Here is a 10,470-nt window from a genome sequence, read left to right as displayed (position 1 = left end):
CAATTGTCAAGGGGTAATCCCATCCAAACAATGTGTAATTTTTGCTCCAAATGTGTTTTTTTTTTACCAAAACTAGACACCTTATATCTAGGAACGGAGATAGTATAATTTATGCGGACTAAAAGATACAGTATTATGATATTGTGTTGGAAAAATAAATTACCATCTGATTTATAGCTAGTCAAAATTCACTCGTACGTGAAGTAAATCACAAAATGATGAGTACAACTTGTTCCATCACGAAGTAAAATTAGAAATTATAATCTAGGCTCAAATCAGGAAGTACACGGTCACAGGAATGAAATTGACCTTCACCGTTCCAAGAAGTTCTTGTCCTGGTTCCGTGATTCAGAACTGTCCTCCAAACTGTCGGGTGATGAATCCAAAGGAGGCGGCCGGCAGCGAAGTCTTTCTCGAGGGGAAGGGCCACTCGTGTTTCCAATAAAATTGCACACCATATATGTATCCTCCTCGAGAGGAACTACTGAAGCTAATTGATCAACATAGATACCTCTTGATCTCGGACCGCGGGCTTCCATGCTTCCTCGTGCCCTTTCACCGAAGCAGAAGCATCCTTGCTGAATCCAACTCCCTGACAACCTGCTTCATTGTCCCACGCTCTCTTGGAGACTCCTTGGAGCACTGGATCCCACACTGCAAAACTGAAACCAGGCAGTCATGGGCGCTCTTGGGAGCACACACTGTTTTGGTTCCTGGGCATTGGCGCTCTAAGAACATTTTGCTGTCGACTACATCCAACACTCTGCTTGGAAAAGCCATCTTCACATGGCTGTGAAGGCTAGACACATCAGTGAACCTCTCATCCGTAGGGCTCACTCCGGTGAAAGTCTCTAGCAGAAGAATTCCATAGCTGTAAATATCACCTTCAGTAGATGCTTGACTCCCAAATCCGTACTCTGAAATGGCGAAGTACTTTTAGCAGGAAATCCATGCAATTCAAACTCGTGATATATCGGAAAAGTGTCATTTCTCAATGTTTTGATCGGCAAAATAACTTTGTTTGTTGGGTAATTTGATAAACACTTTCTTCTAGGTAAACACTTCCCCTGTTCCAAATTAAGTGTCACCGATTTGTTTATATTCGCAGGAATCTAGACGCGTTTTAGTGTGTAGATACATGCGAGTATAGAAAAATTTGCGACACTTAATTTGGAACGGAGGGAGTATGCTCCTTTTAAAAAAACTGAAATGACCAAAATAGTAACTTAAAAATCACAAGAGGAGAGCCCTTTAATATGTACCTGGAGGAATGTAGCCAATTGAGCCCTTGATCCCACTCGCGCTTGTCATAGATGGAGAGCTGATGTTCGCTTGTCGAATCAAAAATCTTGCCAGTCCAAAATCTCCAACATGTGCGATCATTTCATTGTCCAAAAGTATGTTGCTAGGTTTCAGATCACAATGCACAACCGGTACAGGACCATGCTCGTGGAGATAGCCCAGTGCTGCTGCAACATCAATTGCTATGTTCAGCCTCTGCATGATGCTGAGACTTTCGAATGGCTGTGAATTCATAGACTCTTTCGGATGCAACCATTCTTCCAAGCTGCCATTTGGCATGTACTCAAACACCACTGCCTTGAAGTCATTTCCTCGGTGGTCAATGCTAGAGCAGCAGCTTAGAACCTTGATGAGGTTACGATGTCTAACGCTTCGTAAAGTCTCACATTCTGATAAGAAACTTCTAGAAGCACCCCGCTGCTCAAGGTTTAGCACCTTAATAGCAACACTCGTGATGATTCCTTCAACAGCCATAATACCCTTGTAGACAACTCCAAAACCCCCCGTGCCAATGACATTCTCTGAAGAGAAACCAGATGTGGCTTTCAGGAGGTCATGGTATGAAATATTCATGTATTGAGGTGTCATAACTGTAATAGCATGTTGTCTTCTCTGCATTCTCCTCGACGAATGGCGATGTGATAAGAAGCACAACATTATGCTTATCAGGAACATGAATGCACCAGCTATGGAAAGCAAGGTGACCAGAAGCCTTCGAGGAATATGCCTATGTGTAGGGGAATCTGAAGAACACTCTCGCAAGTGTATTTCAGGGGATCCACCACAAAGTTTAGGATTCCCTCTTATGTCTACCGTGCTCAAATTCGTGAAGACACCTTCATTGGGTAGTTGTCCCTCAAAATTGTTGAAAGACAAGTTCAAAAATTGAAGAGCCATTCTGGTCATGAATTGTGGTACTTCGCCAGAAAAAGAATTCTGTGCAAGATCAAGAACTTGCAACCCTCTCATGTTTCTTAGAGTGGAAGGTATAGTTCCAGATAGCATATTTGTGCCAATGAAGAGATTTCGTAATATCTGACATCCATCAATGGTTATGGGGATTTCACCAGATAATCTGTTATTGGAGAGGTCAATCGTTTCAATATTTTTCAAACTACCGATTTCTAATGGCAACGATCCGTTTAGATGGTTATTTGAAAAGTTGATGCCAATTGAGAGAGATGGAAGGCTAATGATTTCTTTAGGGATGGCTCCTACCAACCTATTGTTTGAAACATCAAGGACCACTAATGCTCGCATATGTTTACCTAATTCAGGTGGTATACTCCCCTCAAATTTATTATTCCCTAGGTAGAGTTCATTCATCTGGGTAAGGTTACCGAGAGTTGCCGGAATCTCTCCAACCATCATGTTTCTCGAAAGACTTAATAGCTGTAGATTCCGAAGCATACCAAATTCTTTGGGAATGCTACCTCCTAACAATGTTTGGTCCAGTCCTAGGGTTGTAAGATTAGTTAGCGCCGCAATACCCTTAGGAATGCTTCCTGAAATTGGATTCGCGGAAAACCTAAGGTAGTAAATACTGGTTGAGAGATTAGCTATTGTATTAGGTATTCCACCATGGAGCTGGTTGTTACCAATATCAAATACTTGTAGATTGGTGCAATTGGTCATTGAATCAAGGAATCTCCAATCCCTAGGCTTGTTTGCCTCTAGCTGATTAGAATTAACCGCAAGCCAATATAGATTCTTTAAGCTTCCTATACTTGAGGGCAGTGAGCCAGTGAAACTATTGAACTGAAGATCAATATGAGCTAGGGATGAACAATTGGATATGGATACTGGTATCTTCCCTTTGAAATGGTTTCCCCATAGGTACAACTTCTTCAAGTTACACAAACCGTTACAAATTTCAGGAGGAAGAATCCCTTCAAGTTTATTATCGCCGAGTTCTAAGTTGACCAAGGAAGATATATTATGAACAGAAAGTGGTATTTGGCCTGTAACGTTGTTGCTAATGATGTAGAAGAACTGGAGGAACTGAAGTTGACCAATGGAACATGGAAGTGAGCTACTAAGGCTATTATGACTTAGGTCAATCATAATCACGCTAGTAAGGTTGCCCAAGCTCTGGGGTATGCTTCCCGACAGAAGGTTGCCTTTAAGGCTGAGAAACTTGAGATGTCTACAACATTGCATAAGGCTGGGAGGAATAGTTCCTTGGAGACTATTGTCTTTTAAATGGAGGTATTCTAGATTAGAGCAATTGCTAAGAGATGAAGGGATTGTCCCATGGAGGGAGTTTAGACTCAAGTTGAGGAGCTTCAACCTGCTCAGACGCCCTAGATCTTTTGGTATACTTCCTATAAGACTATTTTGTCTGAGATCCAACTTTTGTAGGAAGGTAAGATTTGCCAAAGAGAGAGAGAGATGACCTGAAAGTTGCTGGGAAGCAAGAACAAGAGCCGTGACTCTTTCAGGGTGGCGGCGCCCACATGTAACTCCTTGCCATTCACAATGATGAAGTGAACTATTCCAGGATGATAAAGCCTGTAATGGATCACCAGTTATGAAGGACTTGAAAGACAGGAGCGAAGATAGATCAGTTTCATTGCCGCTGGCACCTTCGGCAACAAAGGAAGAGGAAAATAATCCTAGAACGAGGAGGTGAGTGAAAAGGAGGTAAAACCGTTTCATTCTGAGCATAGCTGCTGGAATTGGTGAGATCAATAAAGAGGTGGCCTTGACTTTATATAGAAGGTGATTTTAGTGGAGCCACGGCTCCAACAAATGTAAGTGACAGGTCGATACAAGACTAGACTGACCTGAGGTCATATTTCTGGCTCCTTTTTTCAAATAGAGGTGTAACTATCAAGACATTTTTTTTTTGGAATATTATGCTCCCGAATATTGCTATAAATACAAAGAGCCTAGGGAAAATGTACAATTAAATGCAGTCCACTTATAGGGAGCCCTGAAGTGCAGGGTAGGGAAGTCACTGAATTGACAGGTTGATCGACAAGTAAACTAGCTTGACTTGGGGTCATATTTTCTAGGATGTGGAATATACTTCTTCGGTCATGATAAACATAAGATGTCTTTTTTTAATTTATAAAGGACGCTTTATTATATAAAAGGTTTAAGCATTATGAGGGATGTGGAATAGTGCTTCCCAGAGCACCTTTATTTGGGTCTCTCATCACTTCATCAACATATTGTAACTAACACATTAACATTAAGTCCTAATCAATATAATACCCATGCTAGTGGTGAATCCATATTTTTCCGAGAGCCTCTTTTATTCCTTTGTGGTTTATCTTAAATATCATTAGCATGTTCTTAATTTACTTTTATCATTTACTTTATCTTGTTTTAATTATTGTTCTTATTCAACTACTATAAACTATCTGGTTGATTCCGTAGCAACCTATAAAATATGCTATTTCCAAATCACTGTTTGTGTGTGAACGTGGCTGCACTAACAATGCAGCTTCGGGTTGTGTAGTGTCCACTCTGCAAAATTTGCATGTGATCGATATTTTAATAAATATGCTTGCTGCTATTAAGTACTGCAATAACCCTATGTTGCAGGAAATCTAGTCATCAAACTTGGCGTCGTTGCTGGGGGAGTAAAGCGTTTGGTCATTATATTCCCACTCATACATAATTTATTTTCATTTTTTACTATTTGTCTTACTGCATTCATTCATATTAAAAACCACAACAAAATTATAAAGGAAAATAGCATGGCCCAGCTACAAGGCTCTAAAGAAAGCGCTTCCCGCGAGGTAACCCGGAAGTTTGTAGGTATCTTTCTTAGTTTTGTGTGTTTGAGTTTAGTTGCATCCATGTTGCATTGACACTTTTATTTTTCGCATGATTTGCTATTAGAGTTGGCTTGAGACAAACCTTCCGAAGATAGTATTCGTGTTGTTGCTCATATGTGTAGTCCTATTTAGTAAAACTTCTCTAATAAATATATATATGTGCATGTGCCCATTTGGTATGCTGAACTAACATAACAGGATATTAAGAAAATTTCTAGGAAAATAAGACTTTTCAAGTTAATAGTGATTTTAACGATCACTGGTACGAGCAACCCACCCATACCCTGTGACCGTACCTTAATTGTTGGATGAAATGGCGAAGACAACTTCGAGATTAGCAGGTTTAAGGATCACCGGTACGGGTGGGCATGACCGTACTAAGTGACCGTACCTACATCACGAGGCATAAGCCAAAGTCAAAATAAAATCCATAAGTTTTAACAAGCGACGATAGAGGCGTCCCCGCCCGTACCGCATGGAGGAAAGATAACCTTCGCATACTGGATAACAACCACTGGTGAGGACACCCGCGCTCGTACCACGTGCTTGTACCATTCACGATTTTAGAAAAAAAAGACAAGGTGCAGCATGGGTATACACTCATGCTAAGCATCCATATTAAAGGACAACACCGAGCAACAAGGTACTCTTATTCACCTTTGCTATCTTAAAAACTCTCTAGCCTATAATTCTTTGTAGTACTTTTTGTGTTTTCTCTTTATTTGTTTTCTCGGTTGGGGGAACGAACTCCGTTAGTACACCAAACCGAGCGCTTTTTTTATATTTATTTTTGCAGCGACTTGAACCTTGTGTGAAGGCATGTATAGTACGGTGCCAGCCGTGCAAAAAAAAAAAAAAAACCCCGCAAAAGACATTTGGTTGTTTGATTCCAACAAGTTTCAACAACATGTGTCAGGTAGAACCTACAAACTTGAACCATTGTCAATAAAAAATTTGTAGTAGGTTGCCCACCGTAAGTGGGAGCCCTTTCTTTTAATTTTTGCACATAGGAGGCTGCACACTTGTGTTCCACATTTTGTGTCACGTGTAGTTCATCCAAATCTAAGAGGGGCACCTCTTAGACCTAGTTTGTTCACCTAAGTGGTGCTTAGGTAGATGAACCGACCCTGCGAGACTCATGATTCCATCACCTATGAGCTAATCCTTTGCGCCCCAAAAAGAAAATCAAAATTAGAAACCTCCAAAAGGCACAAAAATATTTGTTTTCTCTTCTAGTTTTGGTTCGACCAGGTTCATAAGGAAGGATACCAGCGGACCATAAAAAGTAATATTCATTGAAGCAAAGGTCCATGTACATCGAAGGAGAGGTTATTTGTGCCTCGACGGTAAAAGTGTATCACCCTCTCTTTAATCAGGCTAGGGGAGGTAACCACTTCTCAAACTCTCTTTTGATAATTGCATTTTCTCTTTTATTTTTGCATCTGTAGAGTCTTGTGCAATGTTCTCTATCAAGAAAAGTTTTCATGCAACCATGCATCTCACTGTTTCAATATGCTTGCTTAGATAAGTTTTGTTCATATCTATGTAAGGGATACACTTGCTCATGACCTCATAAGAGGCAAGTTAGAACTTTGATGCACCTTGTTTAACTTTTATCTAGCTTGCGATATCATTCATGATCCTCTTCGAAGCATTGCCATGAACTCTACATTTAGAAAGATAAATAAATAAAATAGAAGATGAGAAATAATCTCGACGTTCACAATGACATAATCTCAAGCAAATAATTTTAGTTGATTTCTTCTTTACATGCTCGTTCAGAAATGACTAACATAATCAATATGAAACACACTAGGAGACCATGCATTTAACTGTGAAAGTGCATTATTGACTGGATAAACTTTTACTTTCCAGCAATATGGTTTGGGAAATAGCACAAGAAAACAACCTTTCTTAATAGTGAGGTTATTGTATGTGTAATATTTATTATTTACTTACGTTTCCACCTTTCTTTCCATTCCATGTGTATTTATTTGAGGTCAGATTACTGTGTTCATGTTTCAAGTTGGAAGTAACTTCATTTTTTATTGGGTTAATTATTGGTTTGCCACTACAGCCCGCGCATGACTCAGTTTTGCCACTAGAGCAAAATGATGCTCAGTTTTGCCACCGCTTCTGGCGCAGCTGCTCTGTCGAGGCCAAACGGCCAGGCTTCAAACGTTTCCGTCTCTTGCCGTTACTGAAAGTGGGGCCAGATCTTACAGGTAGGACCGCGCAATGACAAATAGGTGAAGACCGAACTACCCCTGCTCCCGCCACACAGCAACACACCGATCTGCTGCACCCACCACCATCCGCGCCCCTGCCGGCACCACCTGCGCCGCCACGACCTGCGACGCCACCACCTGCGCCGCCGCGCGGCCGTCCCGCGTGGACACCTTCTCCACCGCCTCCAGGAGCACCTGCTCTGCCCCCACCCCCTTGCGACGTAGTCACTCGTTCCGCCACTGCGCCCTCCACCTGCTCGACGGAATGGCTAGTGGCGGCGACGACCTTGGCGAGGCAGGCGTGGGGCCGGAGACCCGCCGCGTCCACGACTGGGTTCCCGAGGGGTAAGCCTTGTTCCTATTGAGCTTTCTTGTGTAGTGCAATAGTCGATTTGACATGGAGTGCTCATTGCGTTTGATTTTGCTTTTGGTGTGCTCATTGCCTCTCTGTTTTTGGTTGATTAGGATGGAATTGCGGTTTGCTTTCTTGGTGAACATTAGAAGGGAGCGATTCATTGTGGATGCAAAGGATCAAAAGAAATTCCAAGGAGGGTTTGATTATCGGTTGCCAATGGATTGTAATTGGAGTTTTAGACAATTTGGCGAGGTAATTTGCGGCCCATATCCTTGGGGTATGCATGATGAAGTGGAATTCAAATACTACGATGGGGGAATTGATTGGGTGAAAGTTAGTAATGATGAAGAGCTCGCTACCATGTTTGCTAAGCATAAGGAGAAAGAGCAATTTCATGTGAGGCTGCAAAATGATGTGGTTGTGCCGGCAGTTGGAACTTCTCGGACAGATTCATGTCGTCGTAATGGCAGCTCTAGCCAGAACAGTTCAGTTAGGGGAGCTTCAGTTAGTGCACGGCGACGTGGTGGCTCGTCAAACATGGGCACCGGCAGTAGGGTCCCAAGAGAAGTGGAGCCTGAATACATCGATGATGAAGAGAGGCTATATTATGATGTTGTGCAGAATTTACGACGGCCATGTCGGGCTGAAAACCGAGATGAGTGTGACAATGAGGCTTTTGTGATTGATGATGAGGAGGTTGAGGACGAAGACCTTCCAGCTATTGAATGGGACCCTGCAAACTCTCAGATGGAAGAAGGTACCATCTTTGCACCCATGAGTGAGTGTAGAAATGCACTTGTGACATACTGCATCAGGGCAGAGCGTACATTTGAAGTTGACAAGAGCGACAGAGTACGTTACAGAGTGCACTGTCCGACTGAAGATTGTCCATGGAGGATGCACGCATCTAAAATGCGAAATAGCACGAATGTTCAAGTCAAAGTGAACCCTTTTAGGCACACATGCCTGGAATCAACCCTGAGGAAGGAAACAATCAGTAGAACCAAGTCAAGATGGGTGGCTGAAGAAGTAAAACGGTGGGTGACAGAAGACCATCAAGTGGGTACAAAGGAGTTGCAGAAGAAGCTCAAAGAAAAGTTCAAGATAGAGGTACCATACATGAGGGTTTTCAATGGAAAACAACATGCTATGGATTCTATTTATGGTAATTGGCAGGAAAGTTTTAAACTGTTGTATTCATTTAAGGGTGAAGTGGAGAAGACCAGTCCAGGTAGTATTGTAGATATTGATCACCACACCGTGGAGTACACGTTGAGGGGAATGACAATGACCAAAGAGTGCTTTAGAAGGGTTTTTGTCTGCTTTGAGGCTTGTCGCCGGGGTTTTTTGGAAGGCTGCAGGCCCTATTTGGCTATTGATGCTACTTTTCTCACAGGGAGGTTTAAAGGACAGTTAGTAGCAGCTTGTGCAGTTGATGGACACAATTTTGTATTTCCAGTTGCTTATGGCGTGATAGAGGCAGAGTCTGAGGAGAGCTGGACTTGGTTTTTGCAGAATCTGCGCCGGGCTATTGCACATCCCAATGGGTTGGTAATTCATACAGATGCTTGCAAGGGTTTAGAAGTAGCCGTGGACAATGTGTTCCCTGTAGTAGAGCATAGGGAATGCATGCGTCACCTTGCTGCAAATTTTGGGAAGAAATTCAAAGGAAAGGTGTATGCCGACAATTTATGGCCAGCATCTTTGACTTGCAGTGTGAAGAAGCACAACTATCACATGAGGCAGTTATACAAAAATGACAAAGTGAAGGAATACTTGGAAACACACCACTCCAAGTTATGGGCCAGAAGCCAATTCAGTGAAGTGAGCAAAGTTGACTATGTGCATAATAATCTTGCAGAGTCTTTCAACTCAACGATCCGAAAACTAAAGGGTCTTTATTTGGCGGATTTGCTTGACAAGATAAGGGTAGAATACGTGCAGAAATTTCTTGTTCGAGCAGGAATAGCCGAGGCAAAATTCATGGGACACATTATAATCCCTTCCGTGATGAATGAATTGAAGCAGAAAACAAGAGGCTTGGAAATGGACATGACTCGTTGCTCAGCTACGACGGCAGAGGTATCATTTTTGGATAAAGAGAAGAGGGAATGGAGATATCCAATGGATTTAGAAGCTAGAACTTGCGGTTGTAGGCAATGGCGGATAACCGGGTTGCCATGCATTCATGCCTTGTTTTTCATCACTACTCGTCGAGTCAAGCAGGTAACATACAACAAGTATGTGCATGATTACTACTCTGTTGCAAAGTTCAAAGCCACATATGCACATGCCTTACCCGCTTTGGAGGGAAAACAACAATGGGATCCAGTGGACCCTGGTTTTAAGCTTTGCCCTCCAGTTCTGAAGAGAGCAGCAGGTAGACCGAGGAAAAGTAGAATAAGACCTCGCAGCGAAGGAGCTGGACTTGGACCGAGGAGACGTAAGTGCACAAGGTGTGGTGGGTCTGGTCATTTCGCTAAGTACTGTGATAACGCAGTAGATCCAGCGTTCGGAGAGTGTTTTGATGTTTCAAATGATGAGCAAAATGATGATCAAAATGAGGATGTAGTGGAGGCTACAAGTGATGATCCAATTGATGATCCAATTGATGAGCCACAAAATGATCAAATTGATGATCCAATTGATGAGCCACAAAATGATCAAATTGATGATCAAATTTATGATCCAATTGATGAGCCACAAAATGATCAAATTGATGATCCAGTTGATGATCCGATTGATGAGCCACAAAATTATCAAAATGATGATCCAATTGATAATGGAAATTATGATC

General features: G+C 42.1%; 2 protein-coding genes across 2 annotated transcripts; both read right to left on the bottom strand.

The window, feature by feature from the left end:
* Positions 1 to 555: 555 nt before the first annotated feature.
* Positions 556 to 1,890, bottom strand: LOC124680767 (probable LRR receptor-like serine/threonine-protein kinase At3g47570). Its single transcript, XM_047215817.1, has 2 exons — positions 1,263 to 1,890; positions 556 to 917 (listed from the first exon to the last, which is right to left on the bottom strand). Exons 1-2 carry the CDS (start codon positions 1,888 to 1,890, stop codon positions 556 to 558), a joined length of 990 nt encoding a protein of 329 aa, XP_047071773.1.
* Positions 1,891 to 2,777: 887 nt separating this feature from the next.
* Positions 2,778 to 3,969, bottom strand: LOC124680766 (receptor kinase-like protein Xa21). Its single transcript, XM_047215816.1, has 2 exons — positions 2,914 to 3,969; positions 2,778 to 2,807 (listed from the first exon to the last, which is right to left on the bottom strand). Exons 1-2 carry the CDS (start codon positions 3,967 to 3,969, stop codon positions 2,778 to 2,780), a joined length of 1,086 nt encoding a protein of 361 aa, XP_047071772.1.
* Between the last annotated feature and the right edge of the window lie 6,501 nt (positions 3,970 to 10,470).

This window comes from Lolium rigidum, unplaced genomic scaffold, assembly GCF_022539505.1.
Source record: "Lolium rigidum isolate FL_2022 unplaced genomic scaffold, APGP_CSIRO_Lrig_0.1 contig_28054_1, whole genome shotgun sequence".
NCBI classification, from domain to species: domain Eukaryota; kingdom Viridiplantae; phylum Streptophyta; class Magnoliopsida; order Poales; family Poaceae; genus Lolium; species Lolium rigidum.
Note: the sequence above shows the minus strand (reverse complement) of the source record. Positions and strands in the feature narration are given on the sequence as shown.